This window comes from Harpia harpyja, chromosome 13 (assembly GCF_026419915.1).
Source record: "Harpia harpyja isolate bHarHar1 chromosome 13, bHarHar1 primary haplotype, whole genome shotgun sequence".
Classification (NCBI taxonomy): Eukaryota; Metazoa; Chordata; class Aves; order Accipitriformes; family Accipitridae; genus Harpia; species Harpia harpyja.
This window is the reverse complement of record NC_068952.1, coordinates 22790719-22811245: the sequence shown is the minus strand read 5'-3', so window position 1 is coordinate 22811245 and position 20527 is coordinate 22790719. Positions and strand designations below refer to the sequence as shown.

Below are 20527 nucleotides of genomic sequence, written 5' to 3'. Positions count from 1 at the left end.
TTTATAAAGGTCCATTTAATTATAATTATGTCCAAAAGAAAAAAATAAAAATAGTAGTTACTTTATAGAAAAAACTGGAACTTGCATCTAAAAAACAATTTAATGGGATGATTCAGTATAAAATCCTCAACATCTGTTTGACTGCTATTGATTATTAAAACCTAAAACAAGCAATCTCTTTCCCTCTGCCCCCATACAACTCTCACCAATCTGGGGTCAATTTCTTCATTAAGAACTGCTTCATTCTTAATAAGACCAACTCGCTGTGCAAATCTGCAGGTTGCTATAGATTCCTGGAAGAAAAAAAAAAAAAGAAAGAGACAAAAAAGAAAAACTTCAGTTAGCTTTGCACCAAGTAAGTAGAACAGACTGTTAATGAAGTCATCAAACTAAGTTTCTATTTTTTGTATACTTTACAGAAATAATCTATTATTTCATATTCCCGAACAACAATATTCAAGGGAAATTAGGTTAGCATATTAATGACTGACTGACAAAACTGTAAAATTATAGTACATATTTTATTGACCCAGTCAATCCCCTGATCAACTCCATTTCAAATGAGTTCCCAGCTGGCCCTAAAGGATAAGAAAGCCACACTACTCAGAAGGTAAAAACTTAAGCCAGATGTAGCTCCATTCACTACAGCCCTTTCATAAACACTACAGCCCTTTTGGTAGACAAAGAGAAGAAAACATCACTACGTATAATTCCAGTGCAGTGAAGGGAGATAAAAGTATTTGAAAATTTCAAAAAATCCCAAGTCACCCCACCCAGTTCCCTCTCTCCCCCAGTGAACTCTCCAGTTGTCTAATATACTCAATGAAATCTCAACTCCAAAGAAGTCTACAGAAGTTCTGCCAAGGCTTTCAGTGTGATCCATAATCGACTTATAGATCTTACCAGTATGTCCTGTGGAAAATTCCTTGGAAATGCATTTTCATAACTCAAAGATTTATTCATCAGGAAAACAGTAAATTTAGAAACAATATATAGTTCATTACTAGGTGCAAGCTCCTTGACTTGAGATTACTTAGAGAAAAGTACATTTCCTAAAGGATTTGTCTACATCTTACCGCAATTTCCACTGATAAAACTACTTCCTGGAAACAAAGTTAAAATGGTTTTTTGTAAGGGTAAGAATAAAAGCATACACACTTGAATTGTAAAGTCTAATAAAACTCAAAAGTACAGGATCTTTAGAGAAGTGAAAACATTTTTGTTGAAAATAGATAGAAATAACATACATCTATGTTTCTTTTGTCTATAGAGAGCGTTGCTATCATGGTAGTCACGCAGTTTCCTCCCAGGCTGTCTCTTAGCACTGAGGTCATCATAGAGTTTCGGTAAGGAATATGGGATCGTTTTTTCTCTGCAAGGGCAATTATTACCTGAAACAATAGTAAAAATGGAAAAGACTTTTAAATTTACATGTCTATTAATGCTTGACACACAAAAAGAACAAAACCAATCTGCTCAGGAACCTAAACTTCTGATATAACAAAACTACACTTATGCACACAGTTAGCTGCAAAACCACTCATTTTATTGAAATAATTTCAACTTAAATTTCTGTGTGTTTATATGTCATTGTAGGAGCTGGACCTGATAGACCAAATAAATTTAATTTTATCATAACATAGCTTTACAGCCTCTCAGCAACATGGAAACTGAACACGATAAACTAAAAACCACAGACTTTCCTGAGACACAGGAACTTACTGAAAATCTTATTCATATTTGTTCTATCATAATAATAAAGTATGGATAGTATTCAAGTAAAAACTTCCTTAATATTTGCTAAAGCATGCTTTTAAAAATCACACATTCTTAAAGCACGTGGTTCTTAGAGGAGTCAATACATTTATTTCTGAGAAATGTCTTGAAAAGTAAAACACAAATAAAAGGGTGCATGATTACAATGTACTGCTGGAAATAAATAATTCAGTTTAGAATATATATGCCTTGGCCAAAAAGGAAACGGTACACCTACTATTCTCAGTTTCCCTTCTCAGCTGTTTACATTATGGGACCTAATTATTATTAAATAAAAAGCTAGATTACCCCATGATCTGTTGTGATATAAAAGATTTGAACTGTTACCTGGCCAAGAACTGTACTGAAAAAGTATAGCTATATGAGTTGTGCAAGCTATCCTAAATAATTAGGAGTTGTTTTTCCTTTAATAAATGTTACGCACCAGCATATATTTTGTTTACCTTGCACTTAAGAAAATTTTTATTTTAGAAAATTTAGTAGCAACTTTTTTGTTGGCACTAGTTTCTCTTAACAGTCTTCAGACAGTTAAAATTTCTTATTACTATAAATCTTACACTGGCAACCCTGAGAGGGATGAATACATGATATGAAAATTACCATCTTGTAAAGTGTGGTGGGTTGACCCTGGCTGGATGCCAGGTGCCCACCAGAGCCATTCTATCACTCCCCCTCCTCAGCTGGACAGGGGAGAGAAAATATAACAAAGAGCTTGTGGGTCGAGATAAGGACAGGAGAGATCACTCACCAATTACCATCACAGGCAAAACAGACTCAGCTTGGGGAAAATTAACTCAATTTATTACAAATCAACCAGAGTAGGGTAATGAGAGATAAAACCAAATCTCAAAACACCTTCCCTCCACCCCTCCCTTCTTCCCGGGCACAACTTCACTCCCAGATTCGCTACCAACCCCCCCAGTGGCACAGGGGGACGGGGAATGGGGTTTACGGTCAGTTCATCACATGTTATTTTCTGCCGCTTCATCCTCCTCAGGGGGAGGACTCATCACACTCTTCCCCTGCTCCAGCGTGGGGTCCCTCCCGCGGGAGACAGTCCTCCACGAACTTCTCCAATGTGGGTCCTTCCTACGGGCTGCAGTTCTTCACGAACTGCTCCAGCATGGGTCCTTTCCACTGCGTGCAGTCCTTCAGGAGCACACTACTCCAGCGTGGGTCCCCCATGGGGTCACAAGTCCTGCCAGAAAACCTGCTCTGTGGGCTCCTCTCTCCACAGATCCGCAGGTCCTGCCAGGAGACTGCTCCAGCATGGGCTTCCCACGGGGTCACAGCCTCCTTCGGGAACCCACCTGCTCCGGCGTGGGGTCCTCCACGGGCTGCAGGTGGATATCTGCTCCACCATGGACCTCCATGGACTGCAGGGCGACAGCCTGCCTCACCATGGTCTTCACCACGGGCTGCAGGGGAATCTCTGCTCTGGCGCCTGGAGCATCTCCTCCCCCTCCTTCTTCACTGACCTTGGTGTCCGCAGGGTTGTTTCTCTTACATGTTCTCACTCCTCTCTCCGGCTGCCGTTTCCGTCCGTCCCAACTTTTTTTTCCTTCTTAAAAATGTTATCACAGAGGCGTTACCACTATCGCTGATTGGCTTGGCCTTGGCCGGCGGTGTGTCCGTCTCAGAGCCAGCTGGTATTGGCTCTGTCGGACACAGGGGAAGCTTCCAGCAGCTTCTTATAGAAGCCACCCCGGTAACTTCCCCCCGCTACCAAAACCTTGCCACACAAAGCCAATACATAAAGGAATCTGGAAACCCATTCCTGGATCAAGGTTTTCAAATCTCATCTATTACAACTTGCTAGATGGAAATATGCTATAACTCTGTTAGTTTATAATATTGCATAGAAACCTCATAGTAGTCTAGCGTACACATTAATAAGCACATTCCCAGTCTCTGCCACACAGAGAGTACAATCTCAATAGACAAAATGGGAAAAGAGCCAGAAGGAAGATATGTTATTTCCATTAAAAATGGGAACTGTGTTACAGAGAAGTTCATTTTTTCTGAAGTTCATGTGGGAAGTGGGAAGTTCTGTAGCCCAGGTAGAATTTGAACCCCCACACACCGGCACTGAAAAACTATGTGACCAGCTGCCATGATGCAGAAGCCACTGTACTGTCATGTGACAGTCACATAACACAGAAGATGATGGGTTTGAGCCCGTTTAGTAAAACCTCACCTAAATCACAAAATCTATCTTTACAATCCAATCAAGGAACCTGGAATAGAAAGAGGAGAAATCTGAAGGAGAGGGAAATTATGTTCCTTCACAAAGTGACAGAGACCACCTGTACAGGATCTGAGCCTGGATCTTCTAACAGCCAACCATTTTTACATGGTCAAAAATAAGGTGTTGTTATGCTGTTGATATAAAAAAACGTTTGGGGTTTGGGTTTTTGGGGGTTTGGGTTTTTGTGTTTTGGTTTTTTTTTTAAATACTGTTTGGTCTAAGCTTAAAAGACCTTAATAATATTACTGAACCAGGACTGTAATATGCTGATTCGAATCAGCATAATTTAAGTTATAAAGTTTCATTTTGAGTGGGTCAAACAAACCACTTTAAGACCTAATTAATTTTTTAAGCGTTGAAGCTGTCAGAAATATTGTCACTTTTTGTAAAATAGCATCCTATATGAAACATAATAGCATAGAGCAGGTACAATCACTCACAAATAACTTCACTGAAACATTTGGAAATATTGTTAAGTATAAAGGAAGGTATGAGGCTCACAAGTGGTTATGATATGATCTGAAGTGTGCCCAAGAGTCCCTGTTCCTGTCCACATCCTTTGTGCAAGAAGTAACTTCGCATAGGGAATAGATTTGCACCAGTACCTCATGCCAACAGGCAGCCAGGACATGTTCTCAGAGCATCCTCAGGACATGAGGATTTGGGGGTGCATCAGTTGCAGGTACAGAGCTATCAGCTACATCTGCATCTTGCAGTTTAGTGTACCACATGCTCTGAAGCCATATGCCTGCTCCAGAGGTCTCCTTTTTTTTCTCCTGTTCATCTGCAATCACAAGACCTCTGACATTGCCTTTGATCCATTTTGAGAATCCTTCCAGATTTCTGCCCACACCACCCCACTCTTCAGATTTCTGTCAATTAAGTCTCCCATCCCACCTCCCATTTGTAGTAGAGTTTATCAGCTTAAGCTCTGGTCCTTACAGCAAAAAATCCAAACTCTATTGCTGGTGTCTTGCAGCTAATTACAAGCATTCTTACTTTTTGGACAACATACGCTTTTCTCCAGTATATACTACAGGTCTTGCTGGAAATAATTCTTCCAAAAAATCACAATTTGCTAATTAGAAACAAATGCATGTATTTCACTTTATATTATTAAAAAGTTCCTGTTTTTTCTGTTACTCTAATGTCTGTATATGTTAATTAGGAAACAACAAAACCAGAAAATTACCTTTTCTATAGGATGTGAGTAAATCTAGCCTTTAATGGCTGGCAGTGATTTCAAATTTTATTAGCAAAAAATTTGGTAGGTGTGGGTAGCAATCATTCACTAACCAATAAAATCTTTCTGCATTCCCTAAATGGATCATGCGTTAAATGACAGTTAACAGGCATATTCATCAAAGCAGTGGGAACATTGTATTCTATAATTTTGGGCAAATACATACAGTTCTAATTTCACTATAGTGTCAAATCATATGTCTGTATCACTTAATTTGTAACTCAAAATTTGGCCCAGGATACCCTATGTTGTGTATCAGAGGGGAATATCTACACACACACAAAAAAATGCAGTTGTAATTCCAGAACATGCTACTACATCTTACGGACAACAAAAACTAGCATCTAATTGCTGTGGACACTAAAATTGAATTGTCCCTACTGCCATTGTAGATCACCTGCATGACACTATCTCATCTTCATTTGTCTCTAGACATATAGGCCACTTGGAGAAAAAGTGCAGTTGATTTATTTGAAGATTTTTTTAATGCATAGTGGATATTTAACGAGCAGATCAAGAGTGATAACACAGAACTGTGTTCCCATTGTCATCTTGACACAAATCATTTTACATGACTACTTTATTACGCAAGGTGTTTAGAAATGGCATAACACAACACTAAACCACCCATAGATAACTAAATAGTTGAGCATGTAAATAAGCTGACTTTGAGGAATCCTTGTACTTCAATATTAGTCCCTGCAAGGTCAGGGTTGAATGGCCCAATTCCCACCGAACAAAAAGAAATTTTTTACTGTTTTCAGTGGTCTTTTATTCAGTATTAGAAAACATTTCTATTAACGAATGATACACAATCCCAGACAGAACCCAAAGTGCTTATCTCCAACTGCATTTATTCTAAAATAGGAGTTAAAAGTTGCATGACAAAACTTCAATATTTTATGCTTCTACACCACTTCAACCTTGAGTATCTCAAAACACACTACACAGATTAAATTCAAGCTCACAGAAGCTCATGCAGTGTTGCATTATAAATACATAAAAATCATACAGTAAATAAGAAGGATCCTAAATATAATTTGTATGATTCTGAAGAGGTTCATTTTAGAATCACTTAGCCTTATCACTTCCCATGAGTACAACTGAAATACAGACATTTTTCTTCAAGGTAAAATTTAAACAAATGGTGGGTATGAAAAAAATTCAGTGTAATAGTAAATGACTGACTGCCACCTGCTGTGCCTTAAGCTTCTTCTTTTGACAGATTAAATATCTGTGATCATAGATTAAATGAAATCTAAGAGATTTGTTCTTATTAACAGAAAAACACACAATACAAAAATGAAAAATATTCTTCCCAGTAACTGGAACAATCAGTTATATTTCCTAATCATAATTTTAAAGAATTTTCACATACAGACACCCACAAAATTTTCTGTTTTAATGGATTTCCTTAACTGCACATTTTACTAAATAATGCATATACTGCAGTAGAAATTAAAAGGGACAAATCTGAATTTTAGAGTTAAGCATTTTTTTTTTCTCCTCTCCCTCTCAATCCCCCTTATTTCTCCCACTGAATGACAGCCTCACAGACCTGCTATTGTTGTATATAAAAATTTTTAAAGAAGCCTTAGGAAAAAATACTGTATTCTCCAGCAGAATTAAAAAAAACGTAACAAATTTCTGGCAACAGGAACAGTGTTTGCTGTACTATGAAAACAACATTATGTATTCAATTTTAGGAAGAACTTCATTTCTCTTACAGGTGTGAGGTCTGAAATCCACACTTGAAAATATTCAACAATTGCAACTTAACAGCACAGCATCCACAAGAGAGATTTCATTGATTGCCAAGTGTTTCTTACCCTTGCTTGGTGTTCTATGGCATTAGAATACAAAATATCACAGGAGATCAGGAGACGTAAGTGTAACATGCACTAAGGTTTTATAAATAAGCATAAATGTCTTTTAGCAATGCCACAAATACTAAGCCAAAAAGAAATACCTGAAAGGAAGGAATGCTATGGAATACAGACAATGCCTATAAACCTGGTGGAAAGAACAGAAGAGATACTACAAAAGAAGATATTAGTGAGTGCGAACAACCTCCACCATCACATTCACAAAAATTACAAGGATCCTAGATGCAACATCTTATTTCTCTAGTCATGAAGGGAAAATGATTATATCAGATCAATGGAGAAAAAATAATAAAAAACCCCCAATAATAATTATTATTATTGTTGTTAATAATAACAATCATCATCATTTGTTAACCAAACCTTTCTACTGGAATGCTTCATCTTCAAAGTCTCCAGTCACCACTGCTATCTAAACTCATTCTTTGTTTCTTTTTAAAAAAAATTTAGTAAGATCAGTCAGGATTAATCTACTTTCTCAATATTTGCTTTTTCCAAAGAGGAAAAATAAAAAGCAACATTGAAAGAAGGATAGGTATTTTAGTATACCTTAAATCAACAGGCTAAACCTTTTTCAGTAACAACAGCTGAATGATAAAGGTTTGTGGAGATTATTATTATTTTTATTATTAATTATTATTATTATTGCAGTTGCATCTATGAGTCTTATTGGTATAAAACCAATTATGGTAGTTACTCCATAAATACATTAACAAAGGTAACTCCTGTCTCAAAGAGATTGAAGAGTCACATTTTTTACAATTTTACATATTACAATGCCTGAACCAAATAAAAACCCATCACTTAGGTTCAATTATTCTTGAGTGACACATCCTGATCCCAGCTGTGGAAGGGGGAGAAGATCACAAAAAACATTTCTAGCAGAAATACAGCTGCAGTCTTGTAAATATCTTTAGTATTCCAAATAAAACAAGAAAACTATTTTTTAAATACAACCCTGTATGCCTACTGTAACCTTACTGTTTAACTGTTAAGCTTTTCCTAAATTAAAATACATTATTTCAAAAGAAGAGCTATCAACTCAAACATTTTAAAAAACTGCAATAAATATCCTAAGACTAACTGAATATTGGAATCAAGATTTCCAAAACATTGCACATTGCTAAACAGGAATGTAGCAAAGGGAGAAATGTTTCTTTCTATTCCAATTTTACCTGTTCCAAATAATGTAATGACAGGTTGATATATTTGGCTTCTGTCAATAAGTGACCTCCAACTCCAGTCTTTGCAACACGCTCTGATCCAGCAAGGTCTACTAGGTGTAACTTGGAGTGTTGGATAGTTGCAGATCCAGGTTCCTTGCTGGAGATGTGAATAGTGAAAATGCAGTGAGATCGGGTTGAGGCTTGATTCATTGGTGTCTAGAATGAAAAGAAAGGAAGAGTCCTCAATGTTAATTTAAAAAATAAATTTTCCTTTTTATAGCTCAATAATCTAGGAATTAAAATCACCTATCAAATTTTTTAGCTGTTGCACCTGTAATAAATATGCAAGAAGAACCCAAAAGCATTTACCTGGCACTCACATTCTGGCCAAATATTTGGATAACTTTGATCTGGAGAAATTGTGGTGCAAACAACCAAGCAACTATCTTTGTTCCAAGGTACTCTAACAGTGAGTACATCAGCAAAGCAGCTGGCCTTACTATGCTGAGGAATACTGAGAAATACTAGAAAAGGCCGACTTGACCAGATGGAAAGTTACTAATTCCTGATCTCCAGGAAGTTATCAGTTTCCCCATCGGTAAGCCCATTTTTAATCTTTTTTGGCTAGATAGCTACCAGTGTAACCAAGACTAGGACTTTCTGTATGGCTTTAGACTTTCACATTTTCATTACTTTTATGAAAACATTTAACTTGGCAAAATCAGTATCAGAATTTTATGTGGCATGATAGAGTTTTCATAAAAGGTTTGGCTTTAAATATATTTATTTGGAATAGCTACGGCCATACTTCCTTAACAAGACACATGGAAAATCTTGATCAATTTTTAGAGATGCTCAGCTTTAGTATGGCTTTAGTGGTGTTCCCAAGATATTTGAAATGCAGAACAGAAAATTTTAAACAGCTTTCAGATATTTAATTTTAGATTTCAAATGCTCACATGCCATCACACATGTACCTTTCTTTTGTTAAACATATAAAAAAATCTTTAAGCATATAAAGCCTCTTTCATTTAGTTATATCAAGCTGTTGTTGGAAACTTAAAACTAAAAGAATTCCTTATTATCCTTATTTTATAAACAGCTAAAGCTTTAGAATATATATGGAGATTATAGGTATACCATACAAATAGTATGGGGGGGGCGGGATGTACTGCCACACAAGTATGACTACATTGTTATCAGGGCATAAATACTTGACTTGCAGAAAAATAGGGCAATGAAATAAATTAATAAATAAATATTATTGAGTTAGCAACTAAATCTATACTTATTTATAGCCATTTAAAAAGAAGACAAAAAAATCCTGGTTACATTGTGTACATTAATCTCTTGTCTATACTTTATTCCTCTCTTATTCTAGAGTAATTATTTATCAAGGCATACACTGTCATTCAGACTAGATATACCAACACATTGGTTTTTTTTCCATAGTCTGCTTTGGTATGAAACTTTCCAGACGTTAAAATAGCCTGTTCATTGCAGGTGTTGAAACTGTTGTCTTGTTAATCCAGAAAGGACAGCTCTTAACAGAAAGACTGCAAGCTGAATATTCCTTTACCAGGAATAATAGGAACAGCTATACCTCTTGGTTGAATTGTCTCCCCTTCAATTTCCCAATATTTTTTTCCAGCCTTAATAGTGCCAGCACAACTGAATTGTTTTTGGGAACTGATCCAGCTCAAAGAAAAAAAAGGAAAAAAAAAAAAAAGTCTGCAAACTATAGATATTTAACCTGGATCAGTTTCCTGATTCAGTCACAGCGCAGCTGTAAAAAGCAGTTCTGCTAGAATAATTGAAAATGGCAGCACACAGCATGCGAACAACTAGGTTGTGTGCAGGAATAGCGTATGCTTGTAGTTGTTGGTGAAAATTCTGTAATGAAATTACAGCCTTAGCACTATTTTATTTTGGGCTGCTTCACCTAATAAAGCCAAGTTCAGAGGGAGAGGGAGTTTTGATCATTAGTTTATACAGACGAGGAATTTTGGAATAATATAGGCGAGCTACTGGCTCTGCTTAACTGCCTGGTTTCTAAGGATCATTTCACAATCCTGTGAAATGAGCATCGGAGCATCAGAGTGCAGTCACATGCTATGCTATCTTCAGAGGTGAAGCTGAACAAATGAAGGGGCAGTGAGTTGTAGCACAGGAATGAAAATAAACAGGCTCCGGGGAAGCTGTCAATCAAGAAAATATTCCCAAACATACTTAAAATGCAGTTATACTAAGAAAAAGTCATATGCTGTTAAAATGTATTTTATTCAGCAATTCTGATTCCATGAATAATCAGAGCCAGCTTCACTTATTTTACTAGGAGAGCTATAATTTTACTACTTGCAGCTCTGTGAAGCAGGACTGCATATTTTATTCTTCCAGCTCAAAATCCACAACAGAATTAATATTTAAGGACATTCTCCTCAACAGAATTGATATCTGAGGACATTTTGTACTACAGTCATGGCATTGGTCACACTATACTGCAGACAAGTCTAAGCCAGATCGAATATCAATACAGGTCTAGATAGGAAGCACAAATAAAGGTTGCTATGAAAGAAGCAGAAGAAATCATCATACTTCAGAATAAGCATTCTTAAGCAAACTTAAGTTTCACTATGCAGCAAAACCTCATGTATTTCAAAATGTGCTTTTAGTCACACCTGTTTAACCCCAACAGAGGCAAAAAAAATTTAAACATAAAAGTAATTTCAGGACTCTGAGTTCCAAAAGCTCAGGGCAATATTTGGCCTATTAGGTCTTTATTGCCTATAGCAATATGCTAGCCACAACTTGTTTTTGCATGTTCCAAACAGATTCTGCTGGACTAGTCATCAGAAATTCCATTTCTTTTCTCTCCACAACTTCTTTTTTCATGTAATTGCTATTTTTATAAAGTCCTTCAGAGTAGAACCAAGCTTTAATCAATACACCAATACTCCTTTTTACAATATGATTCTACCTCCACTTTGCAGTTCCCATATACAGAAAGCTCTATTAGAACTCTTACAGGAAGCATAAAGTAATAAAAATTTAAACTATTAAATGGGATGTGATTGTGACATGTTAATTGCAGCCATAATCCCCCATGCTTTGCTACTTTTACCACACAAGTAGATGCAAAGCACACAGCAACAGAAATGACAACTTGTCAGCATCTTCCATCCAAAAATAAGCCTTTTTTGTTGTTGTTTGGTTTTTTGCTATCTTACATATGCAACTTCGGAGTATCAACATTCAGCTGTTCAGAAAGTTTGAAAACTGAAAACAAACAAACAAAATTTTCTGGACAGTGTCTCAGAGCCTACTAAAAGGTTCCTTTAGTGGCTTTCAGAGTTCATTCTCGCTTTGTTAGCAGTATTCAAACCATATGTATATGAAATCATCCTCATGCTAATTTGATGTGATGAAGGAAAAAAAAAAAAAGAAAGAGGGGAGTGGCCTGGCTCTCAGCAGATGGTTGCTCTTGTGAAAGTTATATATAGAACAACTGATGAGCTGCAGTTACTTATAAAGAAATAATTTTTTCCAGGAATTCTGTGACATCATAAACCACATAAGCAGACTTCAGATGCTTTGTGATATCACACGAACACTACAAAGGAATTAATGTCAGGTCATCTGTTGCTGCCAATTTGTGGCATGGTAAAGGAGGAATTCAGTAACATTTCTTTCAAGATCATGATTTGGTAAAGCATCAGTGGTTTTTTTGATCTTGGAAGATATGTACAAGAGATATTTCAAGCCATACAACCCCGTCTCCTTTTTCTCCAGGACCAGAATATACCTGTGCTGAAATTAAATAAACTGTATAGAAGCTTTGTGACTTAAACCATTACATCTATTCACACAATGTTTGCAAGAAGTTGGTTTCTACTTAAATGAGAACCTGCAGCACAGACATATTGCAAGAAGCATCCAAGTCAGATGTTTCTGTCAAGGAATACAAGGTCATGAAAGGTCCAAAAACTTGCTGGAGCCTAAGTTATCCATCTTAAGCTAATTGTTATCTATCTTAAAACAACAAAACACTGCAGGAGTTCCTCCTTATACAAGAATTTATGTATTTCCCAAATCCTTTATTTGTTGCAGCTGCTATTATAAATGTTGTTTTCACTAAGAATAATACCCAGAATTAGGATGCTACTGGTCTAAATAAAGTTCTTAATAATTGAGGACCTAAGAAGGAGAAAGTTTCTTAAATAGGAGAAAAACATATGAAAAGCTGTTTGAAAATTACCATTAGACTAACAGAAGCTGCTACTATCTGGAAGAATAACGTGTTGATTACGGCTGCCAAATACACTCAGACAGAGAAAATACAGAAAAGAGTTCAGGACAGCTGGGACAAAAAGATTTAACAGGTGATAAATGCAGTCATTCAGCCCATATTGCAAACCATCTCCACTTGGCAGTTTATACAGTTCCAGTGGAATCTTTTCTTCTTTGATTCAAAATATTTAGATATCAGAACATGATTTCCCTGTATAAGTGAATTAGTGACTAGCCAAGGCATAAATGAAGAAAGCTGATTCTGAATGCTCCCATTTTTTTGAGAAGAATGTCGCAGTGAAAAGCTCCAAAACTTTGTTTTAAGGAGGGTTTCTTCCTTAAGGTTTTTTTTTTGCTTTTGAACTTTTTGACGAAGGGCAAGGGAAAAGAGAAAAGCACTGACAGCATCCAAGGCTGGTATCAAATTGATTTTCTCCAATCTCAAGCTACAATCAGATGGATACCTGTAGGAAGAAGTCCTGATAGCTTCAGTCATTTCACAGTTCAGATGGTAAGAAAAGAGCCATTGTGTCCTACAAGAATGATAATAAAGCAATATAACACAGTTTGTTTCTCTGGTTGGAAACTCAGAATATTCTGGTGTTTTCACATTGTTGATCTATAGCACAGAACATCATAAGCCTCTGCAAGGTGGAAGGAGCAGAGATTCTTTGTTGAAAAACAGTGGCTATATCTGCCTAATTAAAATAAACGCCACCAGTTCCAACAGAACCATGCTATATGGGAGGGTATGTAAGTTGAAGAATAGGAGGTTTCTGCCTCTATATCTGGTAGATGAGTGACACCTTAATACATCTTTAGTTTCCTTTCTGATTAATATGGTACAAGTGAAGGGGCTCTTCAGGTGTACTTAGGAAGACTTGACACAGCTGAAATTGCAAATTTGTTGCTATGAAAATATAAGGATCAGAATAGGTGCAATCGGACACTTCCCTGATTTCTAAAAGCAATACTTTACCTTTCCATATTTACTACAAATACAGTTTCACAGTTAGACCATGGTAACTGAGGTTAACTTTTCAAGTAATTAATATTCCCTGGTGAGGATATTATTAAACTTTATGTTATACAGTGCCTTTTATCCACATAAATCTCAAAGCACTTTAAGGACCATTCAAAGTAGCACACATGACCAGTGATTCTTTTACCAGACACAGAAAAGACAGCACCTGTGCTGAAATGATGATGCCATTTGGTGCTAATGATACTATAGAACGGGTTTGTCAGAGTGGAAATAAATTAACAATTGACACCAATGAGGATCCTAGGAAAGCACAAAGTTGTAATTCATTCTGGAATGCAGCTCTAAAATGGATAACATGTCTTCTTGGCAAAAGTGTCATTTAATCTCATATGTTCACACATTCAAATCCTATTTTTCAATTTTCATCTGAGAAAAAAACACAAACACTGTCAGTGGCTTTCTAAATATATTCAAGAGAATACTAATGGACAATAAAAATAAATACAGAGGGAATGAGTCCAATTCAGAGGTCACAAGTCAGTCCCCACAACTATCTTTACATGTTTAAAGTTTCATCTTTGTTGAAATAAACATATTTAAACATTGCCAAAAGCTTACTGCTTGCCCCATGTGTACTTCAAACATTTTAAATGATGGAACAAATACTGTGTAGTATGCACTGTCTTCCAAATTTAAACAATGGAGCATTATAGGTATAAAACCATGCACTAAAACATTTCCTTCCTCATTAAAATGAAGTAATTTTTCATTAGAGGAAAAACAAATGCTAACTGTACATGCAACTACAGGGTTCAGACATATCAATCTCACATAAAGATTTTACAGTTTTGAAATTGATGCATGCCCTTGGGAGGCTACTGGGTCTACCTTACCCTGCTATTTTAAGAGAAACACTAAAAAAAAAGTACTAAGAATTCTCTAAATCACAGATGTTCAGGCATATTATTTCAAAGGGCAGCGATCACAAGAGATTCCCATCACAAGAATTTAGAAAAGACCACTTCAGCTGAAGACATATTAATAGTATATCTACCAAAATAAAATGGTTTGTGAACACTACCTAAATGGCCAAACACTTATTTCTATAGATGAGCTTTTTTAGATGCTGCTGCTACCACCTGTGTCATATGTGCAAATTATATTTTGGAATCCTTTCTTTGCATGTATTTGAGATACCTAAATCATAAAGTTGGCTTAAAAAATTAAACTTAAAAAATAAATTCAGATTTTTTTTTTTTACAACCTGTTGCTGAGATTCCTATACATTCAAATGTAACAAGAAACTGTGTTTTATGGGAAAAAACAAACAAACAAAAATATAGCCCTTGCAGTTGGAAGAGCTGCTAACAAAAGAAACAGTTTTTTGGGTTTGTTCTCTGCCTATTTCTCCCTGGCAAAATGTAAGAGACAAAAACTTCCCATTTGGATTTTTACATTATGAAGTGTTTGTGCACAGATGTCTCCTATCTTACCATTTCCACAACTTGTAGTACATGTCATAACTAGAGCAAAGGACTGGCCCTATACTAATCTATAAACCAGTCCTGCACAAATTAGATTAGCTTCCTCTTTTCTTCTTCTCATGAGCTATGCAATTATGTGTGGGAAAGCAGTATTTGGTTATAAAAGTTTCCTTAGGTTCTGACATTTAATGCATGAATGAATGTCATCTATAGAATACTTTTAATATTACGATCACTTTCTTTTTAGCGCAGTGGTGAGGGCAAAATGCAGCCCTCAAATCACAAATTAGCCTCCACTAGCAGACGCATTACAGAAATTACATTGTCTTTCTTATTTTCAAAATGGTCCTGTAACTCTTCAAAGAAGGGTTATCTCAGGGGTAAAGCATTAGATTGCAACTTTAGAGACCACAGATTTCATATGTGATCCATGACAGTCATCTTAGTTTTTCCATAGCCAAACTGCTCATCACTAAAAAAGATGAATCAAGAATTTGTTTTATTTTATTTTCTATCTAGGTTTATTCATCTTGTGTCTTTTTCTTTAAAGATTACTTAAACAGGGTCCTAATCTTTTTTGAAGTTAGGAAGTGTTATCATAATTCAATTAAGGTTTAAAAATATGGATCTCTGGAGAAGTTATGGTTGATGTCGTAAGTCCCCTTCCCTAGACCTCTACATTAAACCCTCATTTCTGCAAACACTATTTTCTCATTCTGATAAGTCATCATGTAAAATACCACAGTCACCTAAAACCAAAAATGCCTAATGATAATGAGTGATAACTTCTGTAATGCCCAAGAGGAAGCAGCACTCAGTAAGCTCACTGAGCAGTACTGCAACGTACCTGCTGCAATTGCAAAGGAACAGCATATGAGGTAACTACATGAATAAAACTTCTACAATGAAATTCACCTTATTTGAAGTTTTTGGAATCATACTAGCATTCAGACTAAGCAAAGTACATATTGCTGCAATGGGTGGTAGTTATTCCAAGCAAGTATTCTCTGCATTTTTTTCTTTTAAGTACTCTTCATTAAAGACCTTTATAGTGTTTATATAACAAAAAACTCTTGCTATGGCAAAAGCAGCAAAAGTGACAGTGGCATAGCATTTGCTAGCCCAAGCCACTCAGATTAGTGAATTCTCTACTGCTGGGGTCCCACACATTCTTATATCTATTCTTATGTTTTCTAGCAAGTATTAGCATGTCCCAAATAAAACTACAAAGTTGTGGGTTAAAAAATAAGCTAAAGGAGATTTTTCTTCACACAACTCAGTTAAGTCATGGAACTTTGTGTCACATGAGTTTTCATGATAAAAATTTGCTAAGGTTAAAAAGAGCATCTGGGCAAATTCATGTAAAGAAAAAATACAACAAAAGTTATTAGCTATAAATAGTCTGAAACACAAACTAATGAAGATTAGGATTTTTTTTTTTTAAGTATCATTATTTACTTGGTTTATCTTTTACTCTTCTCTATATATTTGCTATTGGCCATTGTTCAAAACAGGAAACTGGAGCTGACATACCTTTGGTATGACCCATTAAGAATATTCTTCTAGTTTTACTGAGCATTACTTCATCTTGACCTTTGATGACTTACCATCTTCATTAGTCCTGCTATTTGTTCATGACTTTCAGTGTTTGGGATATATTTTCTCTTTAGGCAAGGTTTTCCAAACATGTAATGCAATTGCCCTTTACAATTGCTGATTTATGACCTTGTCAGCCAGCAGCACACCTTTCTTTAAATATTCTGTCTTATTTTCATACACAGCTCCTCTAAACTGATCAGAGATTTCCTGAAGATCTTTCTCCATGCAATGAACTTTCTTTTTCTGCTTTCATTACCAACTATCATGATAGGTTTTCAGGTTTCTGAACACAATGTCATCTTTTTGTCTTCTCTATTACACTTTTTCAAGTTCCTCTCCTCTAAATTGTATCAATTTTTCCATTTCGACACCATCAAATGGTTCCTTAACTCAATATTTATATTTACTAGCAGCCCTTAAGCACAGCTTGATTATCCCTTGCCTTAACATCCTTCTGCCTCTCAAAATGTCACTGCTGAAGTAGTCTCCCTTGAGAAAGAGAGAACAAATTGTTTTTTTGCCTATTTACATTTTGAAATCAAACACTTCTTCCCCTGTGCCCAGGTGTACATGGTCAGCCAGCAGGAGCAGAGAGCTACTTAATTATTTCATATACTTCAAATGTCTTTCTGGTCACTGATTTATTATGTATCTTGTTTGTCAGACAGAGGAAGAAAACCCACAAATTTCTAAAATAGAATTAGCTGTGTTGTAGTAAAGACACATTGACAGTGCTCACATTATACAATACACTTTTTATATTTATATTCCATTTCCAAGTAGGAAGATAAGGAAAAAGAAGCCCTACAGATTTTGGATATGGAAACACTTAATTTGAATTTTCCAGAATCAGTAAAACCACCCTTGTCTTTGCATACTGGCAAATATTTATTTTGAATGTGCTTCACACTGCCATTTGTTTTTTTTTACACATAACACCACATGTTTATGCAATAAGAAGAAAAAAGAGGGGACTTCTAACTCTTACTGTAACTACTCAAAAGGCAATTTAGCATTTCCGTGGGAATGTTTGACAATGCTTTGTAAGGCCATGTTTTCTAAGCTTTAAATGTGTATGTATGTTGATACATACCACATTCAAAAGTCAGTCTATGGTTTATGAGAAAAATTTTTTTTCTTACTTATTTTAATTGCAGTAAGTTATGACATCAACAACCAACAATCAGATTCGCTAAGGAAAAACAGAAAGCTCTTTGCAAAGTGAAAACTATCATCAGAGAAATGCTTATTTAATTTCACTGTGGAAATACTCTCAGAAAGAAGATACTTACTTATCTCCAAGGACTTCCAAAATATACACCTTATGTGGAGAAGTTTATGACCATTTTAACTCTGATGGTGTTAAGATTTGTAGCAGCAATTCTCACCTCAGCAATCATTCTGTTGGTGTCTCCCAAGAAGAGTAGGTTTAAGGCTTCCTCTTCATTGGTTGCTTGCTGAAGAGACAAGTTTTTCAAATGAATATTCTGATCAGGGTCTTCCATTATTGTCACTTTTCTACATGGTAAAAAAAAAAAAAAACAACCCTAAAATGAAAACTAGAATTGTTGTAAGGCTATCTTTGTTCCACACTTTCATTTCAATTGCGCCTAAAAGGTGACATCTAAAACCCCAAACCAATCATAATAAAAGAACTAAAAACATGAAGAGTAAATGATGCACATTAAAGCAAGTGCTCAATATTTTTTTAACTCTCTGTCACCTCCTTTTCATTCCTTTATTATAAACCTCCACATAGAAAAGGAATATATAAAATCTATAACTATTAGAGAAAGCTTTGGGATTTTTTTATGAGATCTAGTAAAATCTCAAGAGCAAGAGGTTAGATGTATCATCACAAATAATAAGTAGGGGGCTGTTTGCCATTACCACAGCTACTTAAGCACAAATGATAAATAAAGCATACCATAATCCTGATGAACAAATAGGCATGGAATATTTCAGAATCAATGTATCTGTAGCCAACATGTTTCTAATAACTTTGCATTTGTCAAGATTATTTCTCTTTTCATTCTTCTCAAATGATAACAACTACAAATGTAAATGATCCCTTTCTTAAATTAAAAGCAAGCAAACGGAATGATTTTATTTCCACTGAGGTTAGAAATGCTCTTAGTTCTACTTCTTTAAGCCTTAAAGTTCAGAAAAACGAAGTTAGATGGAAGTAGCAAGGATATGGCAAAAGCTCCAGGAGAGTTACTAAATATTACTGAAACTCCTTTTCACTTCTTTAAATAGCCCTTTTACACAAGAATTTGTTCTTTTGATCAGGTTACTGAGAGTTAAACTTTATTGGCTTTACTGAGTAGCCATTAGGGTCTTCTAAGTTAGGACATTCTGTAGTGTCCAACATGGAAGCCAAGTAGTTGCATCACTGGATTTGGAAAACTCTCAGAGTGAAGACTCTGTTAAAATTGAAGTACACTAATTCTGAGGAAGAATGACACGTCTTCACGGTGAATTACATGTCCTGAGACAACTTACAACCAGCAGATCAGAACTTTTTGAGAAGTTTCAAGTTGGTTTTTTTTTAAAAACAATTTTTTTCCCTTTAAGTATAGATAATACTTTATATATACACATACACATATATATACATGTATTTGTATGTGTATATATATATTTCTTTTCATATTCTTCAAGGTTAACCACAAGAGGGAGTATGGGGCTTGAGCTTTTATCTCTAGATAGTTCTTGCCTGTTAATTACTCCAAGCTGCTTCAAAACCACACAGGTTGGGTTTTGTTCTGCTTTGCTTGTCTTTTTTCCCCAAAACTGACAGAATCAAATCAAGCAGTAAGCAGCATTCCATAGTATTACTCTTAAGTATCAGGGAAGTAGTTCACCCTCTGATGGTCAAAACATTGGAATGGTTATACAGAAATAATTTAAACACATTGCAATACACTCACTATTTTCAAGAAAAAAATACATGTAAAAGTACACACAATGCTTCTTTAGTAGTCATAACAATTGTTTTACCAAGTATGATTACCTCCCACTTTTAGCCTTATTTTTGTGCAGTAGGGTAAGACAACACTAGTACTCAGCTTCCCCCATTCAGAGCATAAACCCAAAAGCATAATTATGCTCTGGCACAACAATGTTTTGATAATGTCAAGTTGTATTCTGTCCCCCATTCCATCTGTGTGTGCATCACATGCTAAAGCCCAGAGTGCTTCTGATTACAGTATGGTGCTTTGACTAATTTTAATATCTTGAAATTACATGGTAAGCATCATCTACCACTTTTTATAATTTAGGAAAACAATGTTGGTTTACTATGCGCACTTGGCATAGTATTTGAACTTTTAAGAATCTTTTCAGACTACATTCTGATCAATGGTTATAAATAATTTCCAGACAACGAAGATATTAGTTTGGATTAAAAGCTCTGGAGGATTATTATATCAGAAAGAAGACAGTGGGGACATCACAAACCAGTGACAGCCTCCTATACAGTGGCCTTGTAGCTATTAGGAGGATTTCCAGATGGAAGTCTAAATTTGCACAACTTGAGGCATCTGTCAAAACTTCCTCAGAAAGACATGTTCCAAAATGATAGCAAAATGATTTATTTTATAGTGCTATAAAGTTACTGTATAATATGATAATAGATTTCTATAGAGCATTCTCTATATTAGTGAAATCTTTAAATTTCATAGCCCTAACTTGGATCTTGGAGTGGAAAAGCTCTGTTAAATTATCCATAATGACTGAAAGAAGGCAGAGACAAGGTTTTGTTTTCTTTATAAACAAAGAATCTTTCCATTTGACTTAATGGATGGAATTTGTAGCTGACTAGGAAACCTGTAGGATGGGATCAGCGTTTTTT

At 35.6% G+C, this 20527-nt stretch overlaps 1 protein-coding gene across 1 annotated transcript in view; it reads right to left on the bottom strand.

Moving 5' to 3' along the window:
* KIF6 (kinesin family member 6) overlaps positions 1–20527 on the bottom strand; it is a 192307-nt gene that overhangs the window by 123199 nt on the left and 48581 nt on the right. Inside the window, 4 exon segments of the mRNA XM_052806418.1 lie at positions 207–293; positions 1248–1391; positions 8326–8532; positions 18060–18189. Of these exon segments, the coding sequence (XP_052662378.1) occupies positions 207–293; positions 1248–1391; positions 8326–8532; positions 18060–18189 (568 nt within the window).